The following is a 20,912-nucleotide window of genomic DNA, read 5'->3' as shown; positions in this document are numbered from 1 at the left end:
TAAAACAATAAAGCAAGCAAACAGTCTGTGATACCAGGCATCACCGCAGCCTTACGGTCCCATTGGAATTTATTTGCAGTGAGTTCAATGTAAATTCTATCTATATCTATATTGGATCTCTCTCTATATATCCATATTTCGCTATCTCTATCTCTATCTGTCTCTCCATCTAGCTCTATCTCTATTCACCTCTCTCTCTATACTTTATACTTTATTGTCGTCAAACAATTGATACTAGAACGTACAATCATCACAGCGATATTTGATTCTGCGCTTCCCACTCCCTGGATTACAAATATTAAATATTAAAAATAGTAAAAATTGGTAAATATTAAAATTTTAAATTATAAATCATAAATAGAAAATAGAAAAATGGGAAGTAAGGTAGTGCAAAAAAACCAAGAGGCAGGTCCGGATATTTGGAGGGTACGGCCCAGATCCAGGTCATTTCTGAAGTCTACAGAAACCAATTGAGAAGGCTTCAGCCCAGCACAGAGTTGAGCAAACCCCACAGACTAGCGAGCCAAACCAGCCTGTTTCTTGCCTCCAACCACGACACCCCAACCGTTTCAATCTGGACCGGCACTTAAACAGTTCAAACCTCAGCAGATTTCTCCCCCCGGGAGGGGGAAGAGGGGGAGCTCCTCCAGTTTTAGTGTGCGTAGCTTTGGATTTCCGGCACCCGCAGACTTTCTTGTGTTTCTGAGTCACTACTGCTCTGCTGAAGCAACCCAGCAATTTAGAACAAAGGATTCTCTGGAAGGAAGCCATCTGATTTGCATTGAAATGAACTGGTGTACAAGTCTGCTCTAGGCATGAAAAGACAGCTTGTTTCAGAGCGGCCACTTTCTCACTGGCAAGTTCAAAGGTTCATTTATTACCAAAGCACGTATCCGTATACAACTCTGAGATTCATCTTTTCCAGATAGCCACAAAACAAAGGAAGAACATGAAAGTTGTCCAGAGAGGAATAGCAAAACCACCCCCCCCACACACACACACATCAACCAATCATCTACCCCCAAAACCCCTCCCTTTGCACAAAACCAGAATAGGAAATTCGACCCCCCCCCTCAAACAACCCCTCCCCCGCACAAAAAAACTAACTGAACACATTGATCCCTTCGAACAACAAAACGGAAAAGGAACGGGTGATAAAAAAAAACACAGAATATAAAAGCCACCAGTCAGAAAAAAAAGCCCACAGTCCATAAACACAATAATCCAAAGTATAAATGCAGAACTACGATATCATCCTAAGATGACACTGAAAGGGAGGGACACCACACAAGGCAGTGAGACCTACCCACCTGCCCCCAGTGAGTCACACATGATAGGCCACTCACAGATTCCTTCTCCAGCAGTGATCCAAAAGAAGGCAGTCGGCACTGAGCTCTCACTTGCCTTCCGCATTTGTCTCGCTGTCTCCATAGTCATAGTCATATTTTATTGATCCTGGGGGAAATTGGTTTTCCTTACAGTTGCACCATAAATAATAAATGGTAATAGAACCATAAATAGTTAAATAGTAGTATGTAAATTATGCCAGTAAATTATGAAATAAGTCCAGGACCAGCCTATTGGCTCAGGGTGTCTGACCCTCCAAGAGAGGAGTTGTAAAGTTTGATGGCCACAGGCAGGAATGACTTCCTATGACGCTCTGTGCTGCATCTCGGTGGAATGAGTCTCTGGCTGAATGTACTCCTGTGCCCAACCAGTCCATTATGTAGTGGATGGGAGACATTGGCCAAGATGGCATGCAACTTAGACAGCATCCTCTTTTCAGACACCACCGTCGGAGAGTCCAGTTCCATCCCCACAACATCACTGGCCTTACGAATAAGTTTGTTGATTCTGTTGGTGTCTGATACCCTCAGCCTGCTGCCCCAGCACACAACAGCAAACATGATAGCACTGGCCACCACAGACTCGTAGAACATCCTCAGCATCGTCCGGCAGATGTTAAAGGAAACAACAGGAATTCTGCAGATGCCGGAAATTCAAGCAACACACATCAAAGTTGCTGGTGAACGCAGCAGGCCAGGCAGCATCTTCCTACAGATGCTGCCTGGCCTGCTGTGTTCACCAGCAACTTTGAGATGTTAAAGGACCTCAGTCTCCTCAGGAAATAGAGACGGCTCTGACCCTTCTTGTAGACAGCCTCAGTGTCTCAATCTACTCTGTAGAATAGTTTAAAATTTACCTCCCTTCAAGTAACACTGTTTTGAACAAGGTGTCACAGCTCAGTCCCGTCATTTCTGATTGGCTAAAACATCTCCCCAATCTCCATCAGCACAGGAGCACCACAGGGATGTGTGCTTAGACTCCAGTCTATTTATTTATTATTAATTTTTTTCTTCTCTCTCTCTCCTTTTTCTCCCTCTGTCCCTCTCACTATACCCCTTGCCCATCCTCTGGGCTCCCCCCCTTTTCTTTCTCCCTAGGCCTCCCGTCCCATGATCCTCTCATATCCCTTTTGCCAATCACCTGTCCAGCTCTTGGCTCCATCCCTCCCCCTCCTGTCTTCTCCTATCATTTTGGATCTCCCCCTCCCCCTCCCCCTCCCACTTTCAAATCTCTTACTAGCTCTTCCTTCAGTTAGTCCTGACGAAGGGTCTCGGCCTGAAACGTCGACTGTACCTCTTCCTAGAGATGCTGCCTAGCCTGTTGCGTTCACCGGCAATCTTTGTGTGTGTAACTACACTCAATCTATCTCTGGTGTCCCCACAACCAATGGCCTCACCTTAAGGGCTCTTTAACTTGTCATTTCATTCTCGTTATTTATGGCCGATTATTTATATCTGCACAGTTTGTTGTTCATTTATCCTGTTAACTTGCTGCTCTATAGATTTCCCTGCTGGCAAAAGTATTTCGGATGTGGTGACACGTATGTACTCTGATAATAAAGTTTACTTTGAGCTTTGGTCTGCATAATCTTCAATCGCAGGAACACGCAGCACAGAAAGAAACTCACTTGTCTTCCAACTTAGGGAGAAGACGGGAAGCCCATGCTGCCAGCCGGCTCATTCCGAGATTCTGGAGTACACACGAGGGGACCTACTGGAAACGTCTGGCCATCACTGTGACGCCTCCACGGTCCAGGATACTGAGGGACTGGGCTCTGCCTAACAGCTTCTGCGGGAGTCTCCAATCGGCTCTTCACTGCAGCCCGAATCTCTAACTCAGTTCCTCTGCCCGCAGTCGCTGCTCGGCCCGTTGAGCATATCCAGCCATTTTCAATTTTAGTTCAGGATTTGCATCATCCGCAGCAAACATTTCAATCTTACTGGATGAGTTGAGGCAAGCAGCTTGTGTTCAAAGTTGTCACTAAATTTTATGTCACCTTAGGCAACCCCGAGGTTCATTTTCCTGCAGGCAAACTCAATAAATCTATAACCACAATAGAATCAGTGAAAGACCGCCCGACTGGGGCATTCAACCAGCGTGCAGAAGATAACAACCCGTGCTAATACAAAAGGACGCTGGAGCAGAGGGACGAGTGAGAAAAGGTGGCACAAAAGACGGCGGATACCGGAACCTGGAGCAACAAATTATCTGCTGAAGGGACTCAGTGGGGGAGGGGAGGGAGAAATTGCCACTGTTTTGGGTTGAAACCTTGTATCAGGACTGGGGGGGGGGAGATAAAGAGAAGGGGTCTATGCTTCCACCTTGGATCTCAGGTCCATTTCAGACTCAGGATCCATCCCAGACGGCAGGTCATCGTCAACTCTGGCATTTCTCCCCACGCAGGTTGGGACGGACAGATAGACACAGCGTGCCGGTACACGAGGGTCAAGGCAACCTCCCCCCCTCCCCACCTCCTCCGGGGACCCCACAGCCCAGGAGTTGCAGGACAGGGGACAAGCAGGAGCAACGGTGAGCCCCAGTAGCAACAGGCAGGAAGAAGGCTAAATAACAGAAACATAAAGCTTTGAAATTAAGGCCCCTAAAACCTATACTACCTATGACAGGACTCTAACTAATCTCCAGAAATAAAAAAAATGCCATAATAAGGAGGTTCAATTGGACAGTGACCCTGGAGACAGAAGCGAGTTGTGTGGAGATGATGAAGAATGGTCGGCAGTTCAGGCTAGGTGTGTTAGGGGGAGGTAGGAGGGCGAGGGTGGAGACAGCTGCTTGAGGGTGAAAAGCAGGGACGTAGAGGATAACTGTAAGCACAAGAGATTCTGCGGTGGCTGGAAATCAAGAGCCGCAGGAACCCGGGCCAGCCAGCATCCACTGAGAGGAATAAACGTTTCGGGCCGAGGCCTTTCTTTCGGGATGTAAATGGGCGCCAGTGCCGGAATCTGGCAAGTACGAGGGGAGCTGATGCGAACCATCAGGACAGGGTGAGAGGCAGAAAGAACCAGACGCGGAGGAGGGTTGGTGAAATGTATATAGCTACAGCAATTGGATGGAATGGGGAGGGGAGGGGAAATGGGCGATTTCTAGGCAAGTAACAAAAATATAGCAGGTCCTATGGTGGAGGGGGGGGTGATCTTCGACCTCTTGACTATCTATGCCCTAATCCAGGACCTGGTGTGTTGCTCCAGATTCCAGCATCCCCATCTCCAGATACTGCCGGACTTCTGAGTGTTTCCAGCATTTCCATCACCTTGGGGGGAAAAAAGCACTTTCAACGTTCCCAAATTCAGTTTTCGCGGGGACTTTAAACTAGGTCTTTCTAATAGGCTCCTCGCAACGTCAATCATCCACATTTCAGCCAATGACCGTAAACAAGACGCCTCCGCTCCTTGAATTTTTAAAGAAAGTAACCGTCGTGAATAGCCAATGAAAATCAGGCACTGGCGGATGACGTCAGAATAGGTGGGGGAGGGGAGGGCGTGGCCAGTCGGAGGCGGAAGCAGCATGGTGGTGAAACACGTGGAGGATGCCACGCAGTTCCAGACCCTATTGAGCCAGACGGAGAGCCTTGTGGCCGTCATGTATTCGGCCGAGTGGTGTAACAACTGCCGGATGATCCGCCCGCACTTCTACAACCTGTCCGAGCAGCTCACCGGCGTGACCTTCGTGGAGGTGGACGTGGACGACGCGGAGCCGCTGGCCCGCTCGGCCGGCATCACCTGCATGCCCACCTTCCACTTCTTCAAGCGGGCGAAGAAGGTAGGAGAGTTCTCGGGGACGAAGCGGGAGAAGCTGGTGCGCCTACTGGATGAGCTGACCGATAAAAATTAGAGCAGAAGAGATGGGAGAAGAAAAAATAAACTTGAGGTTTGACTTTTCTGCCTTGCGCAGGATAACCCTGGAAGAAAGAAATCCGCAACTAAAAATTACAATGTAGAGAAATTAAGCAAGATGGTCTTTAAACACTATATATATATATATATATATCTTTATAGAGGCTAGATACACAAAATGCTGGAGAGATGACAATATGCCTGCCGAGATATCGACTGTTTGTTTATTTCTATAGATACCCCCTGACCTGCGGAGTTCCTCCAGCATTGTGTGTGTGTGTGTGTGTGTGTGTGTGTGTGTGTGTGTTAATCATTACTTAGTGCCCAACCTCAGTTGTCCCAACGGGCGACGTGGATCACCTCCAATACAACTGGGGCAACTTTAATTCAACTGTGCGACTTTCTCTACCAATTAAGAATTAGTGGTTTTGAAGAAGGCAAATGTGTATGATGCTTGCAAGAGAAACTTAAATGGCAGTATTCCATTAAGAAAATCTGTAGTAAGGACAAACTACAGGAGGTGTTCAGCAAATCAGGCGACACACTGTGGGGGTACAACTGAAGGTTTATTGACCTAATCAATTAACTGTTTCTCACACCACAGAATCGGTCAACTGGCCAGTTTATTTTTAACTGTTATATTAGCATCTTAGATAAGGACAGGTTGGGAATGGGATGGAATTAGTTATCATGATTATAAGATCATAGATATAGGTAGAATTAGTTATCATGATTATAAGATCATAGATATGGGTGGAAGTTATCATGATTATGAGATCATAGATATGGGTGGAAGTTATGATTATAAGATCATAGATATGGGTGGAATTAGTTATCATGATTATAAGATCATAGATATGGGATGGAATTAATTATCATGATTATAAGATCATAGATATGGGTGGAATTAGTTATCATCATGATTATAAGATCATAGGATATAGGAGCAGGATGAGGCCATTTGGCCCATCGAGTCTGCTCCACCATTTCATCAGCACGGTAGTGTAGTGGTTAGCCCAACGCCTTACAGTACCAGTGACCCAGGTTCGATTCTACATTCTTCCCGTGACCACGTGGGTTCCTCCGGGTGCTCCAGTTTCCTCCCAAAGTCCGAAGGCCTACCGGTTGGTAGGTTAATTGGTAGCCTAAATCGTCCCATCACTAGGCTAGGGTTAAATTGGGGGATTGCAGGGTGGTGTGGCGCTGTATCTTAATAAATAAATAAATCGATCCAGGCTGATCCATTTCTCTCTCAGCCCCGCCCCCTGCCTTCTCCCCATATCTTTTCAAACCCCGATGAAACAAGAATCTACCAGACTTTGCCTTAAATTGCCTAATGACCTGGCCTCCACAGCTGCCTGTGTCAGTGAATGCATTCCACAGATTCACCACTCTCTGGCTAAAGAAGTTCCCCCTCTGAAGGGGTGCCCCTCTATTCTGAACTGTGTACAGTACTCTGGTCTTGGACCCTCCCACCACAGGAAGCATCCTCTCCACATTCACTCTATTGAGGCTGTTCACCATTTGATAGGTTTCAATGAGGTCACCCCTCATTCTTCTGAATTCCAGTGAGTAGAGGCTTAGAGGCAACTAACACTACGATGTAGGTAATCATGGTCTTTGACCACGATTGTTCTTGGCACGTTTTTCCACAGAAGTAGTTTGCTTTCTTCTGGGCAGTATCTTTACAAGACAGGTGACCCCAGCCATTATCAATATTTCAGAGATTGTCTGCCTGCCGTCAGTGGTCACATAACCAGGACTTGTGATCTGCACCGGCTGCTCGTACGACCGTCCACCACCTGCTCCCGTGGGTTCACGTGACCCTGATCGGAGGGAGAGGGGAGGTAAGCAGGTCAGCAGAGGGAAGAAGTTCTTTACACTTCCTTCCCTTTTTCCTGTGGTCCACTCTCCTCCCCTATCAGATTCTTTATTTTCCAGTCCTTGACCTTTCCCACCCACTTGGTTTCACCTATCACCTTCCAGCCAGCCTCTTTCCCACCCCACACCTTTTTTATTCTGGCATCTCCCCCCCCCCCCCACCCACACCACAATCCGGAAAAAAGGCTCGAAATCGACTGCTTACTCTTTTCCATAGATGCTGCCTGGACTGCTGAGTTCCTCCAGCGTTCTGTGTCTGTTGCTTTGCACCTCCTTTGGTAGAGACGTATCTCCACCCCATCACCCAAACTGAATTACTAGCATATTTAATACAGAGTTTCCTTCACATTCTCAGAAGAGAATGCCAATCCAGATAGAAAACACACCACTGATGCCATATTGAATACTAATCAAACCTGTGGCCGCTGCAGTTCCTGGTACAGATGTGATCTGATCTCGGTTTTTTATATACTTGAGAGTGTGCAACACTATAGGAAGTGCCTATTTATAGCGAGACCCAGCTATTGTCTTGGGTGATTTAAAAATGTCTCGAGAGATATTGACATGTATAAAGATCTCAGTGAGACGCAATAGGGTAAATGTTTTGAGTGTTTTCTACTGATGGGTGATTCTTGAACAAGGAGATGGTACATGTAAGCTTGATTTAAACGTTCGAGAAAAGTTTGGATAGGTACGTGGATGGCGGGGATGTGGAGAGCTATGGTCCGGGTGCAGGTTGATGGGGCAGGTTCAACATGGACTAGATGGGCCAAATGGCCTGTTTCAGTTCTGTACTTTTCTGTGATTATGAAGTTGTAAGACAATTTGAAACCTGTGCGAGTAAGGGTGTCTTTATGCAAAGGATGGTCCGCTCCGTCCGCCACAACAGACAAGATCTCCCGGTAGCCACCCACTTCAACTCTGCTTCCCATTCTCATTCAGATATGTCCATACATGGCCTCCTCTACTGCCATGATGAGGCTAAACTCAGGTTGGAGGAGCAACACCTCATATACCGTCTAGGTAGTCTCCAGCCCCTTGGTATGAATATAGAATTCTCCAACTTCTGGTAATTCCCTCCCCCTCCCTTCCCCTATCCCTATTTCACTCTGCCCCCTCCACCAGCTGACTATCACCCCTCTCATGGTTCCGCCTCCTTCTACTACCCATTGTGTTTCCCCTATTCTTTCTTCACCTTTCCTGCCTATCACCTCCCTGCCTCCCCTCCCCCACCCCTTTATCTTTCCCCTTACCGGTTTTTCATCTGGAACCTACCAGCCTTCTCCTTCCCACCCTCCCCCACCTTCTTCATAGGGCCTCTGCCCCTTCCCCCTACAGTCCTGACGAAGGGTTCCGGCCCAAAACATTGATCGTTTCCATGGATGCTGCCCGACCTGCTGAGTTCCTCCAGCGTGTTGTGAGTGTTGCTTTGACCTCAAAAGAGCAGTGCATGCAAGATGGCCCAAGAATCTCACAGAACTATAAGTCTTTTGCAAGGAAGAATGGCGAAAATCCCCCAGACAAGAATTGAAAGACTCTTAACTGGCTACAGGAAGTGTTTACAAGCTGTGATACTTGCCAAAGGGGGGGTGTTACTAAGTACTGACCATGCAGGGTGCCCAAACTTTTGCTTCAGGCCCTTTTCCTTTTTTGTTACTTTGAAACTGTAAAAGATGGAAATAAAAAAAGTAATCTTGCTTAAAAATATTAAAGAAATGTGTCATCTTTAACTTTATGCCTTTTGGAAATCAGGTCATCTTTTACTTAGCTATTCACAGTAACAGAAATTTTGACCGGGGTGCCCAAACTTTTGCATGCCACTGTATACCTAAGAGTTTTGCCCAGTGCTGTATGTACTTTGATAATAAATTTACTTTGAACTTGGATAAGACCAGCACTTGTGGAGACTTGATCCTGGCAGCATCTGCGCAGAGGCAGCTCTCGTGAGTCATTTCAAATTCTTGGCATTAACTCTGGACAGATGCAAACTAAGTTTTGGTTGCGTTGGTTTGAACTATCATAGAATTATCATCATCATTACAATGCCATGTCGTATGAAGTGGGCGATCTTGGTCTCATGATCATCATTGTTCTTGGCAAGTTTTTCTACAGAAATGGTTTGCCATTGCCTTCTTCAGGGCAGAGTCTTTACAATTATCAATACTCTTCAGAGATTGTCTGCCTGGTGTCAGTGGTCGCATAACCAGGACTTGTGATCTGCACCGGCTGCTCATACGGCCATGCCTTTACATGACCCTGATTCAGGGTGGTGCTAGTGGTGCCTCACCTTACCCCAGGGTGACCTGTAGGATAGGGGAGGGAAGGGACACCTCACAGAGAAGGGGAGGAGTAGGCCAGTTGGACCCTTTGACCCTGCTCCACCATTCACTGACAGCCGATTCACCGTCTCAACTTCTGTCTGGCTCCACCCTCCCATATCCTGAATGCTGTTTATGCCCGGATGATGTCGGAGGATGTTCCTGAGGATCTGCATTTATCAATTGGTCTAGGGACCTTTTCAGTCTTATGGTTTTTATATTCTGTGTTTTTGCCCGCTTTTTTTTGTGTGGGGAGGGGTTTTGGGGTTCAATGTTCTTGTTGCATTTTTTGTGGGGTGGCGTGGGTTTGGGTGTTGATTTTCTCATTGCCTTTTGTGTGGGGTAGGGGGGTTTGGGGTCGATGTTCTTACCGCATTTATTTTTGTGGGGTGAGGGGAGTTTGGGAGTTGATGATCATGTTGACGTATTTTTGTACGGGGGTGGGTTTGATGTTTTTCTTTGAACGGACATTATAGTTTTCTCTGTTTCATGGCTATCTGGAGAAGACGAACCTCAGAGTTGTATACTGCATAAACACTTTGATAATAACTGAGCCTTTGAATCTTTTTGACCCTTTGTACCTCCAAATGAATTCAGCAACATCGCCTCCGTGATCTTCAGTGATGGAGAATTCCACAGGGTCACGGTCCTCTGAGCACAGGAACAGGCATTACAGCCACAATGTTGTGCCAAACTAATTAAGATAATGGTGCCTAATTAAACTAATCCTTTCTTTCTGTCCATGGTCTCTTGCTATTTGTATGCCTGACTAAGACCTTCTTCCTCCAAGAGGACCACAACCTTGTCGTAGGGTTTGGAGGCTTGTGTGCCTCAATGACCTGGAGAGCTACGCTGGCTGGAGTCAGGGTCTTGTGCTTTGGCTCTGGGTAGGCTCACCCATGCCAAACAGGTCAAAGGGTAGAGGCCAGACTGAGAGTGGTCCACCCATCCTACAGGTTCGGGGGTTCAGCTCAGGTTTAACAACCCTGAATGGTAAAAATAAATTTGTTACGGAAGCAGCAATGAAGAATCTTTCTATATCTGTGCGTGATGGTTCACAGATGGAGGATCTTCATTGCTGCTCTAAATGTCAGCAGCTCAACGGGCAGTAAGTAAATACTATGAACTTATTAAACACCATTATTGTATCCCGTCCTGACGAAGGGTCTCGGCCTGAAACGTCGACTGCACCTCTTCCTAGAGATGCTGCCTGGCCTGCTGCGTTCACCAGCAACTTTGATGTGCGTTGCTTGAATTTCCAGCATCTGCAGAATTCCTGTTATTATTGTATCCTCCTCCATTACCGACTTTTGCAGCACTTACCAGAGACCCACAATACTGTGTTTTTTATAAACTTGTCCCACCCATCTCCTTTGAATCCCCCCACCACCCACACCTCATATACATGCCCTCTTGTACTAGACATCAACCCTGGGGATAAAAGATAGTCATTATCGACCCTATTTATTCCTCTCATAATTTTATAAATATTCTATCAAGTCTCCCCTTAGACTTCATGGCTTCAGAGAAAACAGCACTAGTTGTCCAAACTAGTTGCCCTCTAATCCAGGTGGTGGTTGTCCATTGTGTCCAACGATGACGGGAAACCTGTGCGGGAGAGTTTTTAACGTGGAAAAGCCATTACACTGGGGTGGTTCCACTCTCTCAATCTGAGAAGTCCAGGTCCAGTGGTAGGAACGAGCGTCACAAACTGGGGTCTTCTTTGGTTACAGTGGGTGACCATGGTGTCTTCTGTGCCTTGTCATGGCCTTCGCTCTCCACGGAGCATTGCAGAACCGCCTTCCTGGCTGTTGGATCTCACTGTAAGTCTTACAGCGCGCGGCCATTCCAAATGAATATCGTATGTATAACTAGGGGGCCGTGCACAATCCGGATTTGATGGAGACAGCTGTGAGAGGCACGGAGGAACACCTGGAGAAACTTCTGAAATGCCTGTTTCACTGCCGCTGCTACTGTGCGATCGAGAAACTCCAGAGGGGAAGGCCCCAAATCCTCGTCTTTGCCTGTTGCCGGGGCCGGGGTTGAAGCGCTCGGCAGAGATGATGCTCGGTGTCGGAGAGCTGGTCGGAGGCTCGGAGTCGGACTGTGGTCGGATGCTGCATCGGCAAGTTGGCAGCGCTGGAGGTTCACCGTCTGCGTGAGATGATGGGACTTTCGAGAGACTTTTACCGTGCCATGGTCTGTTCTTATCAAATTACGGTATTGCTTTGCACTGTTGTAACTATATGTTATAATAATGTGGTTTTTGTTAGTTTTTAAGTCGGTTTGTCATGTGTTTTCGTGATATTATTCTGGAAAAATATTGTATCATTTCTTAATGCATGTATTACTAAATGACAATAAAAGAGGACTGCGTGTCCTCATAATCTAATCCGCCCAGTCCACAGGAGCTGACTTCACACGCTGGGACAGGCATGTCCTTATCTTACTGGGATATGAAGCCTGCCAGCTACCCTCACTTGGTTTAGTCTGGCTGTCAAAGCGGTGCACCAAAGTGTGGCTGCTGCCGTATGCATACTTGCAGCCACAGGCAAGAGCTGTCCAGTTGGAACCAAAGGTGAGCCTGCTGCCCTGGAATGGGCATGACAAGCCCCTTCACCAGAGGTGCTACCCCTCCCTGCGTGCCCAATACACCCCCAAATCCAGCTGGCATCCTGGTAAACCTCTTCTAAACCTTCTCCAGAACCTCCATATCCTTCATGTACTGGGCGACCAAAATTGATTCAAGTTCTCCCAATGCTGCCTAACCAGAGTTGTATAAAGCTGCAGCACAATTTCCTGACTCTTGAACCCTTTGCCTCAACTAATAAGAGCAAGCATGCCCCATGCCTGTTTACCACCCTATCAAACTGTGCATTGATTCCAGGGAACTGTGAACTTGGACACCAATAGTTGAGGGTCCTGCGGTTAACTCTGAAATTTCCCTTCACATTTCATCTCTCAAAGTGCAACACTTCATGCTGGCCCAGATTAAATTCCATCCATCATTCCCACATCCACATCTACAACTGATCTATATCCCAGCGTAACACTCACAACACGCTGGAGGAACTCAGCAGGTCGGGCAGCATCCGTGGAAAAGATCGGTCGACGTTTCGGGCTGGAACCCTTCGTCAGGACTGAAGAGGGAAGGGGCACAGGCCCTATGAAGAAGGTGGGGGGAGGGTGGGAAGGAGAAGGCTGGTAGGTTCCAGGTGAAAAACCAGTAAGGGGAAAGATAAAGGGGTGGGGGAGGGGATAGGCAGGAAAGGTGAAGAAAGAATAGGGGAAAACGCAATGGGTAGTAGAAGGAGGTGGAACCATGAGGGAGGTGATAGGCAGCTGGGGGAGGGGGCAGAGTGAAATAGGGATAGAGGAAGGGAGGGGGCAGGAATTCTATGTTCATACCAAGGGGCTGGAGACTACCTAGATGGTATATGAGGTGTTGCTCCTCCCCTTCCCCCTACAGTCCTGACGAAGGATTCCGGCCTGAAACGTCAACCGATCTTTTCCACAGATGCTGCCCGACCTGCTGAGTTCCTCCAGCATGTTGTGAGTGTTGCTTTGACCCTAGCATCTGCAGATTATTTTGTGTTTCTATCTCAGCGTAACCATTGGCAATCATCTACACTATCCACAACACCACTGAGCTCTGTGGCGTCTGCAAGTTTCCTAACTCAATCGTCCACCTTTCATTCAAGCTGCGGTCCCAACAAATATAAGATCATAAGACAGACAGAACCATGCAAAGACCTTAGGGATGGATATATATCTCTTGCACGGTTCAGTAGTAATTTTATGCATTACACTATACTGCTGCCGCAAAAAAAAACATGACATATGTGAGTGATGATAAACCTGATTCTGATCTGGGTTTCTGTTGTGGACTGAGAGTGGGAAGGGGACAGGGAGAGGGGAATCACGGTTGGGAAAAGGGGAAGGGCGACAGAGAAACAATGAACCAATTGTTTGGAATCAAATGACCTTGCCCGGTGTCTAAGGGTTGGATGTGTCTGCACCCCCCCAGCCCCAACCACTGGCACTCCTTCCCTGCCACCTGTCCCCACCCCTCCCGCGGCACTCTACCCTCGCCATTCCCAACATCCTCTGCTCTCGACAGCTTTACAAACTCGCTCTCTGCTCCACATTGACAAATACAGTAGTGTGCAAATATCTTAGGCGGCCTAAGACTTTTGCACAATATTTCCCAAACTATTACTGTTTGGATAGAACAAAGCCTTTATGGTCCCCCCCCCCCCCACACACACACATTTATCCCCGTTACGCTGCTTTTACTCTGTAACGTCTGGTCATATGGCTTCTCTCACTCACGTTTAGAGATCTAGTGTTAAGATTGAAAGTGAAAAGTACAGATTTGGCTGTAGTAACACACACAAAAAGCTGGAGGAACTCAGCGGGTCAGGCAGCATCTGTAGAAAGAGATAAACGCACGTCTAGGTCTGAAGCCCCTCATGAGGACTGGAAGGCGCGGGGGGGGGGGGAAGATGGCAGAATAAGAAGCTGGGGGTAGGGGAAGGAGTACAAGCAAGAAGGTGATGGGTGAAGCCAGGTGGGTGGGGGAGGGGGACGAGCGAATGAAGTCAGGAGCTGGGAAGTGATAGGTGGAAAAGGTAAAGGGCTGGAGAAGGAATCTGAGAGGAGAGAGAGAGAGGGAGTGGACCATGGGAGGGTGGAGGGCCACCAGGGGGAGATGAAGTATGTAAGAGGGGGCCAGATTGGAGAAATGAAGAAGAGGGCAGGGGAAGGGTGAAATAATGACCAGATGTTGGAGAAATCAGTGATCATGCGACCAGGTTGAAGGCTAGCTTGACAAGCACGAGGAATTCTGCAGATGCTGGAAATTCCAGCAACACACGTCAAAGTTGCTGGTGATCGCAGCAGGCCAGGCGGCATCTCTAGGAAGAGGTACAGTCGACGTTTCGGGCCGAGTCCCTTCGTCAGGACTAACTGAAAGAAAAGCTCTTCTTTCAGAATATCAGGTGTTGCGCCTCCAAGCGGAAGCGGTGGAAGAGGAGGTCGTGGACCGACGTATGGGAACGGAGCTCGGGGTGGAAATGGTTGGCCACCGGGAAATCCCGCTTTTTTGCGGATAGGGCGAAGATGCTTGACAAAGTGGTCCCCCCAATCTACTGTACGTCGGATCTCACCAATATCGAGGGGGCTGCATCGGAAGCACCGCATAACAGGATGTAACCTAACCAAGAACATCATCCCTTCAATGAGATGTTCTTGGGCCCGGTGATTTACTTGTCTCTTCAAGTGTTTACTGTCCGTAATGTAGTCTATTTTGGGACGACTAAACATAGAATGGGAAACTGTAAAATTACCCTCACTCACTCAAAAGCATAACGTAGAGTTTACAGTCGCCTCTTTGGCTCCCTGTCCCGTTTCCGCTCTGGTCCGGGTCCGGACTGTGTCGATAAAACCACGCCAGATCGCACAGTCAAGTCATTTAGTTAAACGCCTGCAACCTTGCCAGTTCTATTCCAGGTTATAGTTACTTTCCGGATATCGCTCATTCGTATGACCTGGGCAATCATGGCTTCATGTGACCCTTGACCCTAATCGGGGTGGGGGCTAAGCGGGGGCTACATCTTGCCCAAGGGTGACCTGCAGGCTAGCGGACGGAAGGAGCGCCTTACACCTTTGGTAGAAACGCATCTCCACCCCGGCACCCATTCCAGATATCAGCTGGTCTTTTCAACCCCCCTCTTGCTAGTTACACCTCTTCCAGGCCCTTCCTACTTAAAATTCTATTCATCCTCTGAACTAACGAAGTGCCCAGTCCGTGAGGAGGTTTCAGACTTACAGTCTCATTGGAATTTCTTTGCAGTGAGTTCAATGTAAATCCTATCTATATTTGATCTCTCTCTATATCCATACCTCGCTATCTCTATCTGTCTCTTTATCTATATCTAGCTCTCTCTCTATTCACCTCTCTCTATCTATCCGACGATGACAGGATACCTTTCTTTCCAACTGTAATAAGACTGCTGAACAGTTCCTGACCCGGATCTGGGCCGTACCCTCCAAATATCCGGACCGACCTGCCTCTCGGGTTTTTTTTGCACTACCTTACTTCCCATTTTTCAATTTTCTATTTATGATTTATAATTTAAATTTTTAATATTTACTGATTTTAACTATTTTTAATATTTAGTATTTGTAATCCAGGGAGCGGGAAGCGCAGAATCAAACATCGCTGTGATGATTGTACGTTCTAGTATCAATTGTTTGGCGACTATAAAGTAAATAAAGTATAAAGTACCCGTGCGGGAGAGTTTTTAAAGCGAAAAAGCCGCTGCACTGGGGCAGTTCCACTCTTTCGACCTCAGAAGTCCGGGACAAGCGTCACTAATTTTTGTCTTCCTTGGTGCAGTGGGTGACCGTGACGTCTTCTGGGCCTTGTCACGCTCTCCACGGAGCGTGGCGGTACCGCCTTCCTGGCCGTTGGGTCTCACTGTAGACCATCCGCCCAGTCCGCCGGAAACCTTTGCCGAATCAGGGATAATTTACAATGGCCAGTTACTTAACGGCCCAATTTTGTTACCAAAGTACGTAAGTCACCAAGATTCCTTTTCTTGTAGGCATCACAGCAGAATCATAGGGGAAACGCACACAAAGACTGATAAATTGTGCAGATACAAAAATAAAACGCAACAACTACGTAAATAAATAAACTTGAGAACATGTTGGAGAGTCTGTAGGTTGTGTTCGGTGTTGTGGTGAGTGAAGTTGTCCAGGCTGGATTAGAAGACTGATGGTTGACAGGCCTCCACACTGACACGCCAAACACGGAAAGGTTAGCCCTTTACACAGGAGATACTGCAGGTGTTAGAAATCCAGGGTAAGCATTTTCCCCACTTGCCTCCATGCCGGATCGAGATGTGCCACACCAGGTTCTGATCACCTCATTTCTCTTCCGAGAAGCGTGGCCGCCTCGGGGAGAAGTTCAGGCCACTGGGATTCTTTCCTGCGCTGCTTTTGCCAAGGAGCCGGACTTTGCTTTGCGTGACGCCCCGGCACGTCACTATCGGCGGGAGGTTGCCGGAGGGGCAGGCGGGAGTGGCCGGGGGGTTGGCGGCGGGGGCGCGGAGCAGATCAACGCGAGGCAGAGGCAGAGGCAGCAGTATGGTACTGAGGCCCATCAGGACCCGGCGGCAATTCGCCACCTTGCTGGATGAGGAGGAGGAGACCCTGGTGGTCGTCTTCTTCGGGGCGCGGTGGTGTAACAACTGCGCCAGCATCAAGCCCTTCCTCCGGATGAGATCGGACCAGCACCGCGACGTCATCTTCGCGGAGGTGGACGTGGATGAGTCGGAGGAGCTGGCCAGGGCCATGGGCATCACCTGCATGCCCACTTTCCACTTCTACAGGTGCCAGGAGAAGGTCGGAGAGTTCTCCGGAACCAAGAGGGAAAAGTTGGACCGCCTGATATTGCAGTTGAAATAATGCCCATAGCGTTGCGAGCTTAAAGAAAATGATTAAATATTCTCCTCTTTCCAGTTCCCTATTTCAGAGTCATAGTCATACCTTATTGATCCCGAAGGAAATAGGGGTTCGTTACAGTTGCACCACCCAAGAATAGAGTATAAATATAGCAATATAAAACCATAAATAATTAAATAATAATATGTAAATTTTGCCAGATGGAAATAAGTCCAGGACCAGCCTACTGGCGTAGGGTGTCTGACCCTCCAAGGGAGGAGTTGTAAAGTTTGATGGCCACGGGCAGGAATGACTTCCCACGACGCTCGGTGTTGCGTCTCGGTGGAATGAGTCTCCCGGAGGAGCTCGTTGGCCTATCCGGTTTACGCGTGCTCACGCAGCAATGCCACGCCGCGTTAATGTTCCCCCTTCAACTCGCTCCTGATACTAACAGCCAGGACCGAGTAACCGACCGATATGAGCGGGAAATCAGGGTCACGGGGAGAAAGGAGCAAAACTCCGCGCTCAGTTCGCGATACGGTAGGAGGGGTATTCGGACCACATCCGGTGCAAAATGGGCGAAAGCCACCCATTACTCCAACCTGGGGTCCACGAACCCCTCGGTCAATGGTGGCCGGGGGGAGGGGGTCAGTGGCATATAAAAAGGTTTGGGAACCCCTGCACTCGTCCCCACTTCCTCTGTTCTTCTCACTGAAGTCTTTCAATCCTCTCCAAGCTGGTATCATAATTCCATATTAAAGGTTGGTACAGGCGATCCCGACCACAGGTTAACATGCAAGACGTTTACGCTGGCTCTTGTGTTACCTACATTTAAAATTCTATTTACTTTTACGAATCAGTCTCTCCTATGTTTGCTATCACCCACCGGTACCCCTAAAATGACTGCGTCCCTGATTTCCCCATGTTTGTTTATTTACTGAGAATCAGCCCTTCGAGCCGTGCCACAATCCCATTTAATCCTAGCCTAATCACGGGCAATTTACAATGACCAATTAACCTACCAACAGGTATGTCTTGGGACTGTGGGAGGAAACCGGAGCACCCGGAGGAAACCCACACGGGTCACGGGGAGAACATACAGACTCCCTACAGGGAGTGCAATTGAACCCGGGTCGCCAGTACTGTAAAGCGTTGTGCTGACCGCTACGCTATCGGTTCTCAATAGACAATAGACAATAGATTCTCCCTTTTTTACCTGTTTCCCCTTTTTTCCTCCCTGGAAAGGCTCCTTAAAAATTACTGGAACGGGCTTTTCTTTGGCCATTTAACGTCGTATTTGTTCCACAGAATCGCAGAGCGGTTGGAAGCCATTCTGTCTGTCACATCGGCTCTTGCTCAAGGCTGGGGTCACCTAGTTAGTTAGTTATAAACATGAGAGATTCTGCAGATGCAGGAACTCTAACACAAAATGCTGGAGGAACTCAGCAGGTCAGGCAGCATCAATGCCAGGGAAAAACAGTTGACAATTTGTGCTGTAACCCTTCATCAGTTGGTCCGTTTCCCTGCACTGCTAATTCTCCCAAAACCTGGCTTCCTTCTGAATTCTACAATTAAACTTGCCTTCACTACTCTCCCTGTAATACATTCCAAACCGAATCACTCACTGAAGTAGGTGTTTTGCTTCTTTAGACCATAAGATATAGCCGCAGGATTAGGCCATTTGGCCCAACGAGTCTGCTCCACCATTTCATCATGGCTGATCCATTTTCATGTCAGCCCCAATCTCCTGCCTTCTCCCCGTATCCCTTGATGCCCAGACCAAACAAAAATCAGTCAGCTTCTACCTTAAGTACACACAATAACATGGCCTCCACAGCTGCTTGTGGCAACAAAATTCCACAGATCAAAATTGACCAGGTAAACAGTCTCCTTCGCTACATCGATGACTGCATTGGCGCTGCTTCCTGCACGCATGCTGAGCTCGTTGACTTTATTAACTTTGCTTCCAACTTTCACCCTGCCCTCAAGTTTACCTGGTCCATTTCCAACACCTCCCTCCCCTTTCTAGATCTTTCTGTCTCTATCTCTGGAGACAACTTATCCACTGATGTCTACTATAAGCCTACTGACTCTCACAGCTATCTGGACTATTCCTCTTCTCACCCTGTCTCTTGCAAAAATGCCATCCCCTTCTCGCAATTCCTCCGTCTCCGCCGCATCTGCTCTCAGGATGAGGCATTTTCATTCCAGGACGAGGGAGATGTCCTCCTTTTTTAAAGAAAGGGGCTTCCCTTCCTCACCATCAACTCTGCTCTCAAACGCATCTCCCCCATTCCACGTACATCTGCTCTCACTCCATCCTCCCGCCACCCCACTAGGAATAGGGTTCCCCTGGTCCTCACCTACCACCCCACCAGCCTCCGGGTCCAACATATAATTCTCCATAACTTCCGCCACCTCTAACGGGATCCCACCACTAAGCACATCGTTCCCTCCCCCACCCCCGCTTTCCGCAGGGATCACTCCCTACGTGACTCCCTTGTCCATTTGTCCCTCCCATCCCTCCCCACTGATCTTCCTCCTAGCACTTATCCTTGTAAGCGGAACAAATGCTATACATGCCCTTACACTTCCTCCCTTACCACCATTCAGGGCCCCAGACAGTCTTTCCAGGTGAGGCGACACTTCACCTGTGAGTCGGCTGGGGTGATATACTGCGGCCGGTGCTCCCAATGTGGCCTTCTATATATTGGCGAGACCCGACGCAGACTGGGAGACCGCTTTGCTGAACACCTACGCTCTGTCCGCCAGAGAAAGCAGGATCTCCTAGTGGCCACACATTTTAATTCCACGTCCCATTCCCATTCTGACATGTCTATCCACAGCCTCCTCTACTGTAAAGATGAAGCCACACTCAGGTTGGAGGAACAACACCTTATATTCTGTCTGGGTAGCCTCCAACCTGATGGCATGAACATTGACTTCTCTAACGTCCACTAATGCCCCACCTCCCCCTCGTACCCCATCCGTTATTTATTTTTATACACACATTCTTTCTCTCACTCTCCTTTTTCTCCCTCTGTCCCTCTGACTATACCCCTTGCCCATCCTCTGGGTCCCCCCCCCTTGTCTTTCTTCCCGGACCTCCTGTCCCATGATCCTCTCATAGCCCCTTTGCCAATCACCTGTCCAGCTCTTGGCTCCATCCCTCCCCCTCCTGTCTTCTCCTATCATTTTGGATCTCCCCCTCCCCCTCCCACTTTCAAATCTCTTACTAGCTCTTCCTTCAGTTAGTCCTGACGAAAGGTCTCGGCCTGAAACGTCGACTGTACCTCTTCCTAGAGATGCTGCCTGACCTGCTGCGTTCACCAGCAACTTTGATGTGTGTTGCTTGAATTTCCAGCATCTGCAGAATTCCTGTTGTTTGCGTTTTAAAATTCCACAGATGCAACTCTCCCTGGCTAAAGAAATGTCTCCTCTAAATTGACGCCCCTCTATTCTGAGGCTGTGTCCTCTGGTCTTAGACTCTTCCACCAAAGGAAACATCCTCTCACAATCCACTCTATCAAGGGCTTTCAGTGCGGAAGACAACAAACTGTGCAAATGCAAATATAAGTAAATAACGATAAATAATGAGAACAAGAGATAATGAGATAGAGCCCTTAAAGTGAAATCATTGGTTGTGGAAACATTTCAATGGTGGGGCAAGTGGGTGTCTTTATCCCCTTTTATTCGAGAGTCTGATGATCGAGGGGTAGTAACTGTTCTTGAACTTGCTGGTGTGAGTCCTGGGGCTGTTGTCCCTTCTATCTGATGGCAGCAGCAAGAAGAGCTGGGGTGCCTAAGACTTTTGCACAATACTGTAGTTGTCAACATGAAGTGGAGAGCGAGTTTGTAATTTTGTAATCTGATGGGATCAAAGGATGTAGGGAATGGTGAGGGTGGGGCATCACGGGGGAGGTCTGGGACAGGTGGCAGAGAAGGATGTTGGGAAGGGTGAGGGTGGGAAGGTTGGGAAGGGTGAGGGTGGAGCATCGTGGGAGGGGTGTGGGACAGGTGGCGGAGAAGGATGTTGGGAAGGGTGAGGGTGGGAAGGTTGGGAAGG

At 48.2% G+C, this 20,912-nt stretch overlaps 2 protein-coding genes across 2 annotated transcripts; both read left to right on the top strand.

The window, feature by feature from the left end:
- Positions 1 to 4,869: 4,869 nt before the first annotated feature.
- Positions 4,870 to 8,084, top strand: LOC140204438 (thioredoxin-like). The gene has a single exon (XM_072271158.1). It carries the CDS (start codon positions 4,870 to 4,872, stop codon positions 5,194 to 5,196), a length of 327 nt encoding a protein of 108 aa, XP_072127259.1. The 3' UTR covers positions 5,197 to 8,084.
- A 2,363-nt stretch (positions 8,085 to 10,447) lies between these two features.
- LOC140204409 (uncharacterized) lies at positions 10,448 to 16,884 on the top strand. Its single transcript, XM_072271130.1, has 3 exons — positions 10,448 to 10,505; positions 15,798 to 15,976; positions 16,349 to 16,884. The coding sequence occupies exons 1-3, from the start codon at positions 10,448 to 10,450 to the stop codon at positions 16,868 to 16,870; spliced, it is 759 nt and encodes a 252-aa protein (XP_072127231.1). The 3' UTR covers positions 16,871 to 16,884.
- The last annotated feature ends 4,028 nt before the right edge of the window (positions 16,885 to 20,912 follow it).

This window comes from Mobula birostris, chromosome 10 (genome assembly GCF_030028105.1).
Source record: "Mobula birostris isolate sMobBir1 chromosome 10, sMobBir1.hap1, whole genome shotgun sequence".
Classification (NCBI taxonomy): domain Eukaryota; kingdom Metazoa; phylum Chordata; class Chondrichthyes; order Myliobatiformes; family Myliobatidae; genus Mobula; species Mobula birostris.
This window is presented reverse-complemented; position numbering and strand designations above follow the sequence as displayed.

Excerpts from the sequence above, each read along its gene's own strand:
- LOC140204438 (XM_072271158.1), top strand. The coding sequence starts at position 4,870 with ATGGTGGTGAAACACGTGGAGGATGCCACGCAGTTCCAGACCCTATTG.
- LOC140204409 (XM_072271130.1), top strand. The coding sequence starts at position 10,448 with ATGGTTCACAGATGGAGGATCTTCATTGCTGCTCTAAATGTCAGCAGC. Across the intron at positions 10,506-15,797 it reads TGTCAGCAGCTCAACGGGCA|TGGGTGACCGTGACGTCTTC; the intron begins GTAAGTAAATAC and ends TCCTTGGTGCAG. Across the intron at positions 15,977-16,348 it reads CAATTTTGTTACCAAAGTAC|CGTGGCCGCCTCGGGGAGAA; the intron begins GTAAGTCACCAA and ends TCTTCCGAGAAG.